Source organism: Pan troglodytes, chromosome 2, assembly GCF_028858775.2.
Source record: "Pan troglodytes isolate AG18354 chromosome 2, NHGRI_mPanTro3-v2.0_pri, whole genome shotgun sequence".
Lineage (NCBI taxonomy): Eukaryota > Metazoa > Chordata > Mammalia > Primates > Hominidae > Pan > Pan troglodytes.
The window spans coordinates 187,521,003-187,538,657 of record NC_086015.1 but is presented as its reverse complement, the minus strand read 5'-3'; the positions used below and the strand labels follow the sequence as shown (position 1 = coordinate 187,538,657).

The 17,655-nt window shown below is 54.3% G+C and overlaps 2 protein-coding genes across 13 annotated transcripts in view; one reads left to right on the top strand and one right to left on the bottom strand.

The window, feature by feature from the left end:
* The window catches only part of CLCN2 (chloride voltage-gated channel 2), a 15,546-nt gene extending 8,190 nt beyond the window's left edge, over positions 1-7,356 (top strand). For 3 of the 4 annotated variants that reach the window (XM_016942411.3, XM_016942412.4, XM_063807388.1), the window contains 8 exons: positions 112-284; positions 387-501; positions 724-797; positions 1,038-1,091; positions 1,203-1,241; positions 1,417-1,521; positions 6,520-6,606; positions 6,741-7,356. In XM_016942411.3, coding sequence (XP_016797900.2) covers positions 112-284; positions 387-501; positions 724-797; positions 1,038-1,091; positions 1,203-1,241; positions 1,417-1,521; positions 6,520-6,606; positions 6,741-6,935 — 842 coding nt within the window. In that variant the 3' untranslated portion in view covers positions 6,936-7,356. The remainder of the gene's footprint in view (positions 1-111; positions 285-386; positions 502-723; positions 798-1,037; positions 1,092-1,202; positions 1,242-1,416; positions 1,522-6,519; positions 6,607-6,740) is intronic. The other variant, XM_016942414.3, reaches the window with a different exon arrangement.
* Positions 7,266-17,655, bottom strand: FAM131A (family with sequence similarity 131 member A). 9 transcript variants are annotated; one of them, XM_016942416.4, is made up of 7 exons: positions 17,421-17,626; positions 16,173-16,233; positions 15,016-15,158; positions 11,733-11,826; positions 11,302-11,484; positions 10,690-10,806; positions 7,266-9,046 (listed from the first exon to the last, which is right to left on the bottom strand). In XM_016942416.4, the coding sequence occupies exons 4-7, from the start codon at positions 11,800-11,802 to the stop codon at positions 8,571-8,573; spliced, it is 846 nt and encodes a 281-aa protein (XP_016797905.1). In that variant the 5' UTR covers positions 11,803-11,826; positions 15,016-15,158; positions 16,173-16,233; positions 17,421-17,626; the 3' UTR covers positions 7,266-8,570. The 9 variants fall into 9 exon arrangements, with proteins under 9 accessions (XP_016797905.1, XP_063663461.1, XP_016797904.1 ...); XM_063807391.1 differs by having other exon boundaries at positions 14,565-15,158; positions 15,826-16,233; positions 17,421-17,618; XM_016942415.3 differs by having other exon boundaries at positions 15,826-16,233; positions 17,421-17,615.

The following is a 17,655-nucleotide window of genomic DNA, read 5'->3' as shown; positions in this document are numbered from 1 at the left end:
TTCCCTCTGGTGTGTGGCCTGCATGCAAGGCCCCCCACTCTGAGTGTGAGAGAAGGACGGGGCTGGAGGGCTCCCTCTCAGCTCCTGAGTCCTTCCACCTGTTCTGTCCAGAGTCCATGATTCTGCTGGGCTCCATCGAGCGTTCACAGGTGGTGGCATTGTTGGGGGCCCAGCTGAGCCCAGCCCGCCGGCGGCAGCACATGCAGGAGCGCAGAGCCACCCAGACCTCTCCACTATCTGATCAGGAGGGTCCCCCTAGCCCTGAGGCTTCTGTCTGCTTCCAGGTGAGGGGAAAAGCCACAAACGCTTCCTAAATGTCATTGTGTAGACTGATTGGGAGGGTGGTCTGGGGCCGTGGCCTCACCAGCCCCTTCCTGCCTATGCAGGTGAACACAGAAGACTCAGCCTTCCCAGCAGCCCGGGGGGAGACCCACAAGCCCCTAAAGCCTGCACTCAAGAGGGGGCCCAGTGTCACCAGGAACCTCGGAGAGAGTCCCACAGGTAAGCCCATGTCTCCTGTGTCCACAGAGCCTCAGCCAAGCTACTGAGATCCATTAGAGTCCCTGCCCAGCCCTGTTGCTGGGGTACATCCCAGCTGGAAGAGGCTGCCCACATGGGCCAGGGCTGGAACTGGGATACCTCTCCCCGTGTCTTCCTTACCTTTCCTGGTCCTCTCCCCAAAAGATGACATTGCCCCCTGGGGCCTTATGTTTGGGAACACAGGGAGCGCAGAGTCGGCAGGCATCGCCCTCCGGAGCCTCTTCTGTAGCAGTCCACCCCCTGAGGCTGCTTCGGAGGTGAGTGGCTGGAGCCTGTCCTCCTAGCTTGCTTTTTCCCCAGCTCCCTCTCCAATGCTGAGACCACGTCATTAACCCTGCAGTGCCTGCCTCTATTCTCCCTGCCCTTCGGCCCTCCCTGCTGTCAGCTCAGGTCCTGTGGCGTGCCCTTTCCCCTGGGCTCCACCACTTCCCCTCACCTCCCCTCTCCCTATAACCTCAACTCCTCATCTTTCTGGTTTGGCTCTAACAAAACTGAAGAAGTTGGAATCCTGTGAGAAGCGCAAGCTGAAGCGGGTCCGAATCTCCCTGGCAGTAAGTATGCCTGCTCTTCTAGCATCTCGGCGGCACCGGGCAGGGAGGGCAGGGTCTAGGCTGGATAAACTCCAGAGCCCCTAGCTGCCAGCCTCCCTCCCTCTCTACTAGAGTGACGCGGACCTGGAAGGCGAGATGAGCCCTGAAGAGGTAAGGTGCCACTGGACTCTGGACCCTGTTTCTTCCTGGTTGTGTTCAGTCATCATGTTGGCTGCTGTCCCCATGGGAGGGACCACGGGGTTGGAAAAAGGGCAGGCCAGCTTTCAGGGAGGTGAGATCAGCTACAGGCACCTTCTCCCTAAACCTCATAGTCTCTTCCCCTCAGATTCTGGAGTGGGAGGAGCAGCAACTAGATGAACCTGTCAACTTCAGTGACTGCAAAATTGATCCTGCTCCCTTCCAGCTGGTGGAGCGGACCTCTTTGCACAAGGTAGGGCCAGCAGCCTGGCCCAGGGCTGGTCTGGGCTCTCAGGACACAGTGGGGATCTTGGTCCCCCTACAAGTTTGGACTCAGGCCAGTGGGGAAGGAGGGAGGAGAAGGGAGTTGGCTCAGTGCTGAGATGTTTTTTAGACATATTGCTTGGATGATGGGAGGTGGGAGCAGCCTCCTCCTGCTCTGTGGTGGAGCCAGGCATCGTTTTTCCTCTGCTCAGCCTTGCCCTCGAGGGAACTCTGGACCAACAAAGCAACAAAGACAGGGATTGAGCTGGGTGGAAGCCAGAAGGCCAGGCCAGGGTCAGAGCTAGGCAGGAGGCCACCACAGCCCAACAAGGTTGATACGCCCATGCGGAAAAAAATGGGTGAGAAACAGGCAGGATAAGAAAATGCAATAAACAAGCTAACAAACATCCAAGTAGGGGTGGGGAGACTGCAGAGAAGAGATAAACAAAGATGAGAAACACCCAGTGGGGGGCTTGGAATGCCAGACCCCAGAAAGTCTGCCTTAATGTGGGCCGAAGGAAAACTGGTAGGGACGCAGGAAGATGGCTCAGCAGAACTGCAAAGCAGCCTGCAGAAATGGGGCGAGGAACTGAGTAGACTGCCTGGTGGTGGGTGAGGCAGACACCAGAGGAGGCCAGGAGCTCTCTGCTTCCAGGACTCCTAAGGGGGGCAGCCTGCATTGGTAAAATGGCTCCTGGGACCAGCAGAAGCCAAGGGGTGTTTTAGCTAAACTTTTGACAGGCATAATGTACAAGCCTTGAAGCGTTGGGGGGTTTGGGGGAGGGGATAAGCAGCAGGTAGATGTACCCAAAACCTGCAGCTTGGGCATTCAGCTTACACACAAGCTCTGCCTAAGAGCCAGTATAGCATGGACAAGTGGAGACTGAGGCAGGAAGCATAGGGGACAAAAGAGAAACAAAAAGGCAAAAATAAAGGAACTTAGAAGTCCTTGGATGAGTGGCAAACTGCAGTGCAGTTGCAAGAAAAAAGGTAATAGGCCTGAGAGGGCTTTTATCTAAAGCCCTTCTTCCCAAAACCTCTGAGGCCTTTCCACAATGATCTTACTCCTCAAACATCCATGATGATGATCATGCTGACATTTTTCGAGTGCTTGCTATGTGCGAGACACTGTGCTAAGCTCTTCAACTGTTTAATCATCACAAGCACACACTTAGATATTGCGATCCTCCAGTTTTTATAGATAAGAAAACTGAGATTCAGAGAGGTTGAGCAAGTTGCACAAGGACACACAGCTAATAAGTAGCAGAACTGGCGCAGTGGCTTACACCTGTAATCCCAGCACTTTGGGAGGCTGCAGCAGGTGGATCACTTGAGGTCAGCAGTTCGAGACCAGCCTGGCCAACATGGTGAAACTCCATCTCTACTAAAAATACAAAAAATTAGCCAGGCGTGGTGGCAGGCACCTGTAATCCCAGCTACATGGGAGGCTGAGGCAGGAGAATTGCTTGAACATGGGAGGTGGACGTTGCAGTGAGCCGAGATCATGACGCTGCACTCCAGCATGGGTGACAAAAGCGAAACTCCATCTCAAAAAAATAATAATAAGTAGCAGAACTGGGCCTGGAATCTAGGATGGTCTGACTCAAAAGCCTGTGGCTTTAACCATATTAATACACAGGGAAACTGAGGCATGCAGCGAGGAGGTCACGTGCCTGAGTCAGCACAGCAGAGTCAGGCCCAGAGCCCAGATTTCCTGGCCCTGCTCCCAGGATTCTTTCAGAAGGCCATGTTGTCCCTCTCCATGTCAGTTCACTGTTCCCAGGCCCAAGAAGTATGGGCCCTCCAATGGGTTCCATGATGTCTAATTAAATTAAATGAAAAAGAACAAAGTAGATATTTGTTACAAACTTAAAAATCAGAAGAAGAGAAGAAGTCTTTGAGGAACCAACTAACAAAAGTACAAAGAACTAGAAGTGATAAGAACATAAAAGATTAGAATTCAAAATGTCCTTACAGGCCTGAGGAATCAATAGGTAGTCGCCCAATTAAGTTCAGGAGGGGAACATTCAGATAAGAGAGAGAAAACACTGGAGACTACTTAGGAACCCGTGCAACTGGAGATCGCTGTGCCGGCTAATAAGTAATTCATTCAGAGGCCACCCACGGAGAAGCAATGGTAAAGGCCAGAGTGGCAGCCACAGCTAGGGCCAGACCAGCTGAACCCAAATCCTTACTCTGCCACATGCTGGCTTGCTGTGTACCTTGGTAAGTTTCTTAGCCTCTCTGTGCTTCACTTTCCCGATCTGTAAAATGGGGATCACACCTCACTGGGTTTTCTAAGAATTAAAGGACTTGAAACATGTGAAGCACTTACAATAGGGCCTAGCACACAGTAAATACTCAATATATGTTAGGAATTACTATTACTACTCCTACTACTTATACTGAGAGATGAATTTTAAAAGATAGCATATGCTGGGCATGGTGGTGCGCACCTGTAGTCCCAGCTACTCAGGAGGCTGAGGTGGGAGGACTGCATGAGCCCAGGAGTTCAAGTCCAACCTGGGCAACATAGTGAGACTGTCTTCTAACACAAAAATTTTATTTATTTATTTATTTTTAGACGGAGTCTCACTCTGTCACCAGACTGGAGTGCAATGGTGCGATCTTGGCTCACTGCAACCTCCACCTCCCAGGTTCAAGTGATTCTCCTGCCTCAGCCTCCCGAGTAGCCGGGATTACAGGAGCGTGCCACCACGTCTGACTAATTTTTTATATTTTTAGTAGAGACAGGGTTTTACCATGTTGGCCAGGCATGAGCCACTGCGCCCGGCCCAGAAAATTTTTTTAACTAAAAAACATTGTTTAAAAAAAATACTGTAATGAGAGAAGAGCTGAAGTGTGGAAGAAATGAATGTTTTCAGAAAAAGAAGAGTGATTATGTGAAGCTGCAGGCTGGAAGCTGGAGTACACAGTAGAATGTGAGGCTATAAAGACAGGCTGGGGTTGGCTTGGGAAGGGTCTCATGGGCCTTCTAGGGAGTCTGGGCTGTACTCAAGTTTGACAAAGGGCATAGGATAAGCAGGGCCAGACTGGAGGGAAGGGAGGCAGAAAGGAGAACCCACCAGGCTGTTGCAGCCCCAGTCTTAGTGAGGATAGTGAGGCTACAGTCAGTGATGGCCAGGAGGTTTAGGAAGTGAATTGGTAAGGCTTGGTGACTGTCAGGGGCAAGTGGTTTGCAAACCTGAAAGGCATATCGCCCGCCAGAAGCTCACCTGATTAGGATTGTGGAGAAAAAGAAAATTCAAGGGAACTATTTAATAGGCTCCTTGGGAGAAGATGAGAGGGGTTATTTGACCATAAGAAGACAAGGCTAAGGGATTAGTAACATAGGAAGCCTTATAATAAAAGCGTTTCCCTCTGAAGTCAGACAAGGAAATTAAAGCTAACTTGTAGCACGTAGGACTCCAGTTAGCCAGAAGGAATCGCTAACCACATGACAACTGTGTTATAGGTATTCAAGAAACACAGAAGAACTTTTTTTTTTTTTTTTTTTTTGAGACGACAGCGTCTCACTCTGTCACCCAGGCTGGAGTGCAGTGGCACGATCATGGCTCACTATAGCCTCTGCCTCCTGGGCTCAGGTGATCCTCACAACTCAGCGCCCCCAAGTAGCTGGGACTGCAGGCATGCACCACCATGTCTGGGTTTTTGTAGAGACAGGGTTTCGCATATTGCAGGCTAGTCTCAAACTCCTGGGCTCAAGCATTCTACCCGCCTTGGCCTCCCAGAGTGCTAGGATTACAGGCATGAGCCATCGCACCCAGAAGAGCTTATTCTAAAATTGAACTTCTTGCCCCTCTAAGTACTGTCATGCCATGGGTGGAGAAATTTAGGAAAGTTCTGGAAATCCCTCCCTAAAGAATTTCAAATGTGTAAGAACATTTAAAAAGTGTTAAGGCAATTTAAGTGAGTTCTGAGTAATTGGTACACAAGAAGCTGTTATTACTGCTCATCTTGATTCAAACATTAAGCCAAGAGGCTTACAAGTAAACTCAGAACAGTGAGATAAATGATAGGCCAAGAATTCCAGGAACTGCTGAGTCAGGAGAGCGTTTTTCAAGACATCTGGCCCCAAGAAAATCTACTTAAAGCATAAGGAGAACTGGCTGACAATTTCTGAACCCCTGGTGATTATATGTGAAAGCTTAGGGGAGGGCTCAAAGCAAGAAAAACATGGGAAGATGGGGGTGACCGTTGTCCTCCTGGACTGCAAGCTGCATCTCAACAGAACTTGGGATGCTGCTTGGACCCTAGAAAAGGCAGACTGTATGAGAGGCATAGCGTGCTTCAGGCCAAGACTGGAATGCCAGAGCAGGGGAGAGAGACTCCAAACCTGGCCAGCCAGGTAGGAGGGCAACTGAGAAGCAGTGGAACGAGAGGCATAGGATTCAGGGCCCAAGTGCCCTTAAGGTCGGTGTGGGCTCTCCCTTCTCGGTATATCTGCAACTAAACAGGACTGGGGTTGTGTGTCCCTCTTTGGTGTGATGAAAAGTGACTGGGGCTGCACAGCCACTCCTGAGGACCCGCCTGGAACAAGTCACTTCACTGTTGAGCCCCATGCTGCTTCTCCTAATGCTTAGTTCTCAGGACAGTACTAGAATTAAATGATAATGTAAGACCTAGCACGGAGCCTGGCCAATCACTAGATTTCACATGTGAACAGTTGTTCTGTCCCACGTCCCCCTTTCTAACATGGGACGAAGAATTATTCCCCCATCCTATGTCTCCGTCAGTGTAAGCAATATAAGGATTTTGAGTATCAAGTTCCTGAGGCCTGGACACAGAAACATTCTCATTATTATTACTATTGTTATTATTTTCCCTCCAGCAGTCCTGTCTCCTTCCCTCCCAATCTGTGGCACCCCTCCTATTCCACACCAACCTTGTCCTGGGCCCCTGTGGCCTGTCATTTAGAGCTGCCCCTCGTCCATCAAGTCCAATCGCTTTTCTCCCCACACTGCAGACTCACACTATCTTCTCACTGCTGGGAGTGGACCATGCTTATGTCACCAGTATTGGCAGACTCATTGGAATCGTTACTCTAAAGGAGGTGAGGTGATGGTGGCCTCCAAAGCTGCTCCACTTCCAAAAAGTCATGGAGGCTTATGTCCAGCTCACCTGGGGAGGAAGGCGGGGAGGAGTCTGACATCTGGGTCCAGACATCTGTCCCTCTCACCTTTCCAGCTCCGGAAGGCCATCGAGGGCTCTGTCACAGCACAGGGTGTGAAAGTCCGGCCGCCCCTCGCCAGCTTCCGAGACAGTGCCACCAGCAGCAGTGACACGGAGACCACTGAGGTGCATGCACTCTGGGGGCCCCACTCCCGTCATGGCCTCCCCCGGGAGGGCAGCCCTTCCGACAGCGACGACAAATGCCAATGAGCCCCTCGTGGGTGGCCTAGGATGGTGCTAGCCATGCCCGTCAGCCCAGAATGTGCATCTTTCATTCCTTCTGCCTTTGGAAGGCAGGAGGCAGCTATAGCTGGAGGCTGCACCCCAGCCCCCTCCAGACCTGGGGTGCCAGCTTCTCCCAGTTCATCCTACCTGGAATCTGACCCACTACCCACCTGCAGCAAGTTTTCCAGAGGCAGGAAGATCGGCCCTGCCCTGGCAGGATGGGTTGGGGTCACTTGACCCCTGCTCCCCCTTTGAGGGGAAAGGGGTGGAACTAAGATGGGTTTATAACTGGAACCTCCAATGACCAGATGTATATAGAGATTTACAAAGATTTTTATATTAATTTAATAAAACAAATTCTTAAATAGAACAAAATAAACACCTAATGAGCCACTTATATATAGAATGCTTGTGCCCGTTGGCTCTCGTTCTTACCTTGGGCCCTCTTACCTGCCAAAGCCTACAAGGCCCTTAATTCTAAAGCCACCCACCCTTCCCACAACCATAAAAACGTACAGTCCAGTGACCTTGGAATGCAGGATCTGCCAGAGGCCTCCACTGCATGGGCATTAACACCCTGGCTGGGGCGGGGCCCTGTACTGTAGCCTTGGCCTTTCATTCAGACAGAAAGGCTCTACCTTCTTTCCTCCCCAAGAAGAGACACTCCCTCATGACTGTCACTCACTGGCACAATTCCTGCCTCTCAGCAGGCATCAGCTGACAACTCCCGGCCACCCCTGTGGCCCTCTTGTGGCCCTCTCTAGAAGAACATGAAGTCCCAGCTCTGTGGCAACCAGAGCCATCCTTTCTTCCACCTCCCGCTCAGAGAGCTCTGCGTGAATGGGCAGCCCGGCTGGCTGGGAGGCGCCAGCACACTGCCCGCACATCCTAGGAGGGGTTGGGAAACGGCCCAGGCCCCATTAGGGGGCCAGGAAAAGGGTGGAGGGTACATGCTTTCATCATTCCAAAGCCTCCCAGAGAAGAGAAGATCCGACTGAAAAAACAGACCAAAAACCTTCTGTCTTTAGGAAAAAAGAGGAAGATTTAGAGTCGATGGAGAGGTGAATGAAGCACAGCACGAGCCCAGCTGGGCAGGGGGCCTTGGGGGACGGCTCAACCCATAGGCTCCGGGAGGGCAGGAGCCAGCCCCTCCAGGTGGGGGTGATTCTATCAAGCACTGCACATGGACTCGGAAGTGAGAAGAAAAGCAGAGAAGAGAGAGGCATGGGGGGGGTGGGGGGTTGCTGGGCCCCCTCCCACCCCACCCTCACACAGCCCAGTCACAACCCCCTTAGTGGTTCACATCATCCGAGGAGGAAATGTGTGTGTGGCATTTTAAGAACATGAACATCATTGTCTGCCACAGCTGTAGCCATGCCCCAGAGGCCCCGGGCAACCCCCGGCAAGCCCCGGGAGTGGGGGCAGGACATGCGCCCCCAGCCCAGCCCCTGCCTCCTCTCCAAACACTTTCATGCAAAACACACAACGGAGAAGCGAGCGCTCCCAGGAGCCCTCTAGGCTGTGGAGCTCTGCTGGGAGCCTTGAGCCCACACTTGGGCACAGAGGCTCTGCCCCTGGCAGCAGCCGGGGGATGCATGCCACCGCCAGGCATGATGTGGGTCACTGTTCCTCTGGCTCTGCTTCATCCTCATCTAAGGACACCACCCCAGAAGAGGCCAGGTCAGAGGCTTGCCGCTGCCGTTCCCAGCTGCCCGTTAGTGGTGGGCAGAGTGGCTGGCAGTCCTTGCAGGGGGCTGGCTCCTCCTCCGCGGGGGAAAGGCAGGACTCTGTGAGGGGCGAGTTGTAGAGTGAGTCCTGGGCCTCCAGTGGGCCCAGGCTGCGGAAGGCACTTTCCCGGCTGGGGGGCAGTTTGGCGAGAAGCAGCTCATCGCCCAGCAGCTGGGAGGCCAGCCGGGCCGGGGAGCCCAACAACCCATCCTCCAGGCTGCACAGACTAGAGCACAGGGTGTCTGGGGACACGGTCTGCGAGCAGTCGCTCTCAGGCTCCACGGAGCCCTGGCGCACAGGCCGGGAGAACCGGTGGCCGGTGAACAGGTCCTGGAGGTGCGGCCCCAGGGGCAGCTGCCCAGCCATGTCTGTGAGGAGAAGAGAAAAGAAGACAGTCCTGCTGGCTCCATTTCAATTGGACAACCTGGAAGCCACATTCACCCCACTCCACCCCTGGCATAGCTCTAGGGGTGGATAGGTGCTGGGTAACCTTGAACCAGTCACAACTTTTTGAGACCTCAGTGTCCTTAATGGTGAGTTGGAGATTCTAACAATACAAGAACAAGAGTCTCGCACACAGGTGGGCGCGGTGGCTCACGCCTGTAATCCCAGCACTTTGGGAGGCCGAGGCAGGTGGATCACCTGAGGTCGGGAGTTCAAGACCAGCCTGACCAACATGGAGAAACCCTGTCTCTACTAAAAACACAAAATTAGCCAGGCGTGGTGGCACATCCCTATAATCCCAGCTACTCGGGAGGCTGAGGCAGGAGAATCACTTGAACCTGGGAGGCGGAGGTTGCAGTGAGCCGAGATCGTGCCATTGCACTCCAGCTTGGGCAACAAGAGTGAAACTCCATCTCAAAAAAAAAAAAGTCTGGCACACAGTTAACAAGCAATAAATGCAGGGTCACCGCATATGGCCATACAGGTTGCTCATCACACAACAGGGCCTGTCCAAGGCAGTGAGAAATAGCAAAATCTAACCCATACTCTGCTCACCAAGCAGCATGCCCTGGCCTGCCAGAGAAAGGCTGTGCCTGCCAGAGAAAGGGGTGCCTTTTTCTAATTTGCACAAAGATTCCACACAGGCTAGTAGCAGCCTTGGATAAATGTTAGTTATTATCATTACCCCAGGGGTCAAAGTAGGCCTGGAACTCAATCAAACAAAAATGCTTGTGGTTTAAGGTTCCATCTTGGCTTCAGACAACCAAATCAGCCCTCCAGACCACAGCAGCAGTCTCCAACCTGCTCTCATGTATTGCCTGCCTTGGAGAACTTGTTAATTCACTGGAGGGGTATGGGATGGTAGAGGTAATCTTCAAAGGCAAAGAGGTTGTGGGGAATGGTGGCCTGTGAGACTTGAGCCCAGAAGCTACAGAGAAAGTCAGCCATGTGGTCTAGGGAATGAAAGATGAAAGGAGGGCCGAACACAGCTGCAGAGCCCTGCAGGGTCCCCTCTGCAAGCACTGGCCCAGAGAAAGGCCCACAGGCTGGAATGCAAGGATGCTGAGTTGGAGCCAGCATGGCCCCGTGGGTGTCCAGGCCCAGCATGCCTTCCTGTTGACCTGGGCTGCAGCCCTGCGAGGTGCTGGGCTGTGCACTGCAGCTCATCTGCCCTGCCACAGCCAGCCAGAAGGCTGCCTCGGAGAGGAAGAGGCAAAGGCACTGCAGACCCTCCCAGAGACATGGCTGCACAGAAGGTGTCCTTGAGGTCTTTCGGCTTTTTTTTTTTTTTTTTTTTTTTTTTTTGAGGACTGCAAGGCACAACTGTGCAGATAGGCAGAGAAGCCTCAGCACCTGTGGGAAAGGAACGAATCCATTTCTGTCTGCTCATTTCCCACCCATGAGTGTGGACAGCCTTCCTGTCCCTGGAGTGTCCAGGCCTGCCTGGACTGAGTCTGTCCCTCTCCCTCCCCTTGCAAAGGCTGAGAGTGTTCTGGATGTGGCTCTGGAAGAATGCCAAGGTCTATCAGGTGGGTCCACCACAGCCCTAGCCCAGGATGTCCCTCACCTGTGTCCATTCCCCCAGCAAAGTCCTCATCATAGGAGTCATCAGTGGAGTCCTCGCCATCCACCGAAGACCATGCTCGGAGCTTGGCTTCCGCGATGGCAAACTGCTCAGCCACTCCTGTCGCAGGGACAGAATGCATAAGCAGAGAAGGTGAGCTAAGTCTAGGGCTCAGCTTGAAGACAGGAGAGAGGAGAAACAGGGTATGGGAAGACTCCAACCCCCATGTCAGACCCGAGGAGATAAGAAAGCAGCCCTGGCCGGGTGTAGTGGCTTATGCCTGTAATCCCAGCACTTTGGGAGGCCGAGGCAGGTGGATCACTAGGTCAGGAGTTCAAGACCAGCCTGGCCTAGACGGTGAAACCCCATCTCTACTAAAACAACAAAAATTAGCCAGGCACGGTGGCAGGCAACTGTAATCCCAGCTACTTGGGAGGCTGAGGCAGGAGAATCGCTTGAACTGGGGTGGCAGAGGTTGCAGTGAGCTGAGATTGCGTCACTGCACTCCAGCCTGGGCGACAGAGTGAGACTCCGTCTCAAAAAAAAATTAAATAAAATAAAGAAAGAAAGCAGCCCTGTGCCAAGAGTGTAGCTTATCCCCTTTCTGCCATCCACCTGCTGCAAAGCGAGCCTCCTGTTCGCCCTCGCTGAGGTCTGAATAGGAGGAAAAGGCTGATTCCAGGGCAGCAGGTGAGTCACTTGGCTTGCTCCAGCCCTTCCACTCAATGAGGTGAGCCACTCGGCCCTGGGCCATGGCGGTAGGCTTGGTCACGTGGTCCTTCACCACCTGGGAAATACCTGGAGATAGGGGAGGGTGGAGAAGCCTGGTAAAGGACCAGGCCAGGGAGCACAGGAGCAGGGAGGTGGAAGGGTGGCAGTAGTTAGGATCCATGTGAACCTTTGGGTGGGAGAAGGGGCTGAGATTCACCTGAGCAAGGGAAGAAAGGGGAGACCCCAGCATGTACTCACAGGAAACAGTTCCAAAGGGATGTGCAAATGGGAGGAGAAAGGACAAAGTGGCCAGAAACATGGGAGGGGCTGCATACCATGCAGGGAGGACCTGGCCAGCGCAGCGATCTCCTGGATAGTTAGGGCTCGCCGGGACTTGGGCAGCATCGCGACTGTGTCTCCAACATTCACCTTGGGTAACACCATTAGAAAGTCAGTGCCCCTCTGACAGCAATGACCTTCCCCCTAACATGCCCATACCCAGCAAAGGCATGAGGAGGAGACAGGAGCTAGGAAGGAACACCACATATGTCCCAGTGGCTACAGGGAAATGTAAGATGATAAGAAGCTAGGACAGGTGAATTATGTCCTCCCAGAAAGCAATGGAGATTCAGACAGGCCCCGAGAAGCAAAACTTCAGCTAATCCTCCACTTTCCCAGCACCCAGAGGAGATGGAGGCAGGGCAGGAAATGAAGAACCACGAGTGGGACCTCTGAGGAGAGGGAAGAGGCGGAAGGAAGAAGAGTGTGGCATCCAGGACTTCTTTAGGATTCCCTTCCCCTCTGCCCCTTGCTCCTCCTCTTGGTCTTCCCATCCACATTCCGGCAGACTCGGCAAGATGGAAACCAAACCCCCACACCTTCTCCCCACGTCTGGCCCTGCTTCCTGACCTCTTTCCTTTGCATCACCCACCACTGTCCCATCTAGCCTGGCTCCAAACCTCAGCATTACCATCAATTCTCCCCTGGCTTTGCTTACCCATATCTGTTGATAAGACCTAATGATTCCACCTGCAAAGTCCCTGCTCCTACCCTGTCCTTTCTACTGCTACTGCCATTGCCCTTTCTCAAGCCCTCAATGCCTCCTGCCCAGGTTGGCAGAAGTGGTGTTCCCCCAGCCTCCTCCAATCCCATGCTGTTTTCTCAGGCCAAAGTGTAGTGAGTGTAGTGCTCCCCATCTCTTCTGGACTATTCTGATGGCTGGCTAGCTCTTTCTCATTCTTCCAGTTTGGGCTGAAATACCACCTCGTCAGAGGAGCTTTCCTGGCCCCCCTCTTGGTAGTCTGTCCTCCCTCTGTAGTCTCTAACAAATCACTCTCCATCAACGTACCCCATTTGTGGCCCTTAGTCATAGTGAGTAATAATGGTCTCTTTTGCATTTCCTGTTTCTTGTTGGTCTCCCTCACTGGTCTTTGGCTCTTGGGGAATTCAGTCTGTTTTGGTCACTGTAGTGCCCAATGTTTAGCACAGCACCTAATACAGAATAATTTCTTAAAAATGCATAGGCTGGCCGGGCGTCAGTGGCTCATGCCTGTAATCCCAGCACTTTGGGAGGCCGAGGTGAGCGGATCATGAGGTCACGAGTTCAAGGCCAGCCTGGCCAACATGGTGAAACCCCGTCTCTATTAAAAATACAAAAATTAGCTGGGCATGGTGGCACGTTCCTGTAATCCCAGCTACTCAGGAGGCTGAGGCAAGAAAATTGCTTGAACCAGGACCCGGGAGGCGGAGGTTGCGGTGAGCCGAGATCGCACCACTGCACTCCAGCTTAGGCTACAGTGCAAGACTCCGTCTCAAAAAAAAAAAAAAAATGCATAGGCTGGGCCAGGCGTGGTGGCTCACGCCTGTAATTCCAGCACTTTGGGAGGCCAAGGGGCCAAGGTGGGTAGATCATCTGAGGTCAGGAGTTTGAGACCAGCCAGGCCAACATGGTGAAACCCCATCTCCACTAAAAATAATTTTTAAAATGGGCAGGGCATGGTGGCGGGTGCCTGTTATCCCAGCTACTCAGGAGGCTGAGGCAGGAGAATTGCTTGAACCCAGGAGGCGGAGATTGCAGTGAGCCAAGATTGTGCCACTGCACTCCAGCCTGGGCGACAGAAAAAGACTCTGTCTCAAAAACAAGCAAACAAAAATGCAAAGGCTGGATGAATGAGGTAAGATATAATGTAAACAGTTTTCCTGGAGTGCAGCTGGTCACAACACATCTCTAAAATCTTGTCTAGCCTACGCTACTGTCCAGTGAGGTTAGTGCAGGCATCATACCCAGGCCCTGAAGGATCCCACTCTGTGACACCCTTGCCTCCTTCCAAGCCTCCTTTGAATCCACTGCTGATCTCCTCTGCCCAATAAAACCCCCCTTCTCAGGCCGGGCGCAGTGGCTCACGCCTGTAATCCCAGCATTTTGGGAGGCCGAAGCAGGCGGATCACCTGAGGTCGGGAGTTGGAGACCAGCCTGGCCAACATGGTGAAACCCCGCCTCTACTAAAAATACAAAATCAGCCGGGCGTGGCAGCGCATGCCTGTAATCCCAGCTACTCTGGAGGCTGAGGCAGGATAATCGCTTGAACCCGGGAGGCAGAGGCTGCGGTGAGCCGAGATCGCACCATTGCATTCCAGCCTGGGCAACAAGAGCGAAACTCCGTCTCAAAAAAATAAATAAATAAAAATAAATAACAAAAAACGAAAACCCTTCTCCACCAATCGCTGTCAGCAAGCAGCCCGCCTGCCTCCAGGAAAAGGAACTCAGCTTTCCTCTGGGCCAAGAATGCCATCCTTACGTGAAAAAATGCTTGCCATCACTTAAGGCCCATCTCAAGTGTCACTTGCAAATAATGCTTTCAGCCGACAGCCTCTTCTTTTCTCTGACACACCCCGCCCCCATCATTGCCCTTGTCTGTCTCCTGAGGGAGCTCAGGATGGCAAGGCCTAAGTTTGATGCACCTAAGTTCCTAACTCCACCCTGTACCTGGCTCAGGGCTCCCTGACAAGCCCCAGCAAATGTTGCCCTCACTTAATGAAGTTGGAGGCACACATCCCTCCCCGGCATTGCCCAGCTCTCTTCTATCACGTTCCCGTCCCTCACAAGGGCAGCCAACCAACACTGCCCCTTGACCTGAGGCCCACCCTCGATCCCTCCCCTTGGGTACCTGGCTGACAGGGCCCCCAGGGTGGCGCCAGTAGCCTCCAGCCAGGCCTCGGCGGGGGAGCACCTGCTGGGTGTTTCTTAGCTTGCTCTCCCTCCCTCGCTTCGCTCCCCTCAGCCGCCGCCATCCGTGCCCGGCGCTCCGCGCAGCTGCGGCCCAGGCCCAGAGAAAAGGTGTATGTCTCCCTGGCAACCCATCACCACGCAACAGGGTCTCCCGGGATACGGCCCGGGATGCGCTGACGTCAGCGCGGAAGGCGCGAGCTCTCCGCCTGCTGGCACAGCGCCGAGCAGAGCAGACCGGCACGGGGGCGGCCTCCCGGCCCGCCGCCGGATAGCGCCTCCGCTCGCCGGAAAAGGGAGCCAGAAGCTGGCTGGCCAGGCGTGGGTGGGGGCTGCAGATCCCCTTTAAATGGATGCCGTCCTCCTTCCCCCCACCACCAGGGGCCCAGCACCTCTGGCAAGTCCTGACTGTCCACCGAGGAAGGGCGGGAGGACCTGCTCCAGCCTCGGAGGGTTCGAGCAGATCCCAAAGAGGATAGAGAGAGACCCCGAGGAAGTTCGATCCACTCCACAGCCCAAGCGGGGTCCGAGGACACTGAGAGGAAGGGGAAAGGCTGTTGAGCTGTGCCCCTACTTCTGCAGAGATCCCCATTTTCATCCAGTATTGCCGTATCATTTCTCGGCCCCTCCCCCACCTTCCAGAAGATCAGCGCCCACTGAGTGCTCTCCTCAACTCTAAAAGCCCCCATCCCACACATCACTGACCCTCGGGCCCCTGGGGCCATTCTGTGGCAGCCCACTTGCCACCTTCCTGCTCTGGATAAATTTTGCCTCAAAACCCTAGGGTGAAACCAAACAATGATAAATTCTGACTCTCCTTCCCGTTTCCCAGCCTACCCATTCCTCTTGGAAAGCACACTGAGTTCTTCCGCCATCACTGTCCCCCCACCACCGCCACCCTGGACCCTTTGCAGGAGGGTTGCCTTTCTTCTCTCTTCCTGCTGCCTTCTTTCCTCTCGCCAGCCTCAGCTGGTCCACAGCTCTTTACTCTTCTTTTCTGACGAACTCATGATATTTTTTCTGATTTTCACCCCTGTCCCCTGAAGCCGTTTCCTGATGCCCTGTCTGGCCCCAACCTGGTTCTCCCTGTTTCAGCCTGGTTCTTAATATCTAAGCCAGAGTAATTTTCCTTTTCCACCTAAGCACCCTACTGCTCAGCTTCCCATCATCTCCCAGATCACATCCATGATCCCTGGTCTCACCTCTGCGACTTGTCTGACAAGTCCATCGTCCTCCAGGCCCTTCACGCTGCCACAGAAACATTTTGCCCAGCACAGAAATCATAGGCATGCTGGCTGTGTTGATGCAGAGAACCAAAAGCCCAGAACCGCTCCAGGCTCAGCTCCCAGTTCTATTCCTGTTTTGGCTCCGGATGCTGAGCCAGTCCCCTCCCCATTTGGAACCTGTGCCTAGTCACATAAGGAGAACATTCCTGCCTCATGGCTCTGAGGAGGTGGGAACACCAGGGCTCAGCCAAGCTCTCTGGGACTCGGGGAGCTGAGGCCCATTCCCTAGACAGTGCCAACAGGCAACGTACATCACAACTGACCTTTAGCTGGAGCAGCCGTCTCTATCCCTGAGCCTCGGCCAGCTGTTGGTCCCCAGAAATGCTACCAACCAGAAGGAAAACAGGAGGTTACAGGCCATCCCTGGCCCCCAACTGGTACCTAACCAGGGCTCTCGAGGCCAGTCCTGAGGTCAGCCAAACTCACCCCTGACAAGAGAAGGTGATGACTTCCTGAACTCCAAGCCTTGGCAGGGCCAGAGAGATCAGAGCAGTCAGCTGCTCCTCAGCTTCAAAAGCCACGAGGTTAACTCAGGACTACAAATCCCAGAATTCCTCAAGGGAAGTACAAATCTCAGCCAGTCTTAGCTCCAAAGAACATCAAGTACCAACCACACCAAGGCCTGTGTGACTGACCACCTGCCCTGAAGGTCCAGGACCCATCCCAAACCCAGTCCTGCCTTGCCTTATGCGTCGAGAAATCCACCACACCGGAGTAAAGGAAGCTGGCCGACCTCTGATGCACAGGACTACGGCCAGGCCCGGTGTGCATGGCCACCCACGGAAACCGAGGCCCAGGCAGGGGTCAGCACTGTGGGAAGGAAGCCCTGATGGCCTGCCTCTGGGTTCCTCTTTCCCTCCACAGAGTAGAGTGATTTGTTTTTGCTGAGTGGGGGCAGGACATTAAAACAACTGTAATAGGTGAGAGGTGATTCAGTGTTCACAGGTGCCCCAGACGGGACCTCAGTCCCCCTTCGCCGACTGACTGAAGAGGGGAGTCAATGTCCGACAAAAATTCTGTGGTAGGGTGCTTAGCCAGGACCGAAAGGCTACCTCTTTAAGAAGATGGGGACACGGCTGGGAGAAGCAGGTTCCCAGCACAGGGCCACTCCCAGGACGGTGAAGGCAGAGGTGTAGGCGGAGGGGAGTGTGTGTGTGGGCGCGCAAGGCCAGTCGCCGAGGGCTGGAGTGGTGGGGGCATCGGGCTGCCCAGCCCCTCCCGGGGCTGTGCGTCTCCGGACACCCTGAGCAGTGGGCACACGGCAGCCAGCGGCGAGACCATGCGTCTGCCCTGCAAAACCCCAAGGCAGGCAGGCCGTGGGAGCGAACCGGAGTCGGTCTGGCCCCTTCCCTGCTCATTCCCGCTCCCTCCTGTTGCCTGGCCCGCCTCCCGGTGCAGGCTCCTCCCTCTCCCGACACCGGCCCCCTCCTCAAGGCCCCCACCCACCCGCGGCCCGCGCACCGGCGGCCGCAGCCCGACTCCCCAACCCGTACCCGGCCTCCGCCTCTTACCCTGACCCGCCGGGCTCCGAGAGCCGATACAGCCCATGGCCGGGCACCCAGGCACGCTAGCCTGCGCTCGGGGCGCGGGCCATCGCCTTGCAGAGGGTAGGGTCGCGGCCACACTGGGGAGGGGAGAGCCCGTGAGAGGGGAGGGGTGGGAGCCGCGCGTCCGCCGCCGCTCCCCGGAGAGGGAACCGGGCCGGTGACGTAAGCGCGGGGGCGTGACCGCCGCGTCACCACCCAA

What these genes read in the sequence shown, in the direction of transcription:
- FAM131A (XM_016942415.3), bottom strand. Translation starts at nt 15,913, where the DNA reads ATGCCTATGATTTCTGTGCTGGGCAAAATGTTTCTGTGGCAGCGTGAA. An exon ending in TTGTCAGACAAGTCGCAGAG is followed by an intron (nt 15,159 to 15,825) that starts GTGAGACCAGGG and finishes CCTTCCTCTCAG; the next exon opens with TGTCCTCGGACCCCGCTTGG. An exon ending in TGCTGGGGGAATGGACACAG is followed by an intron (nt 9,047 to 10,689) that starts GTGAGGGACATC and finishes TTCTCCTCACAG; the next exon opens with ACATGGCTGGGCAGCTGCCC.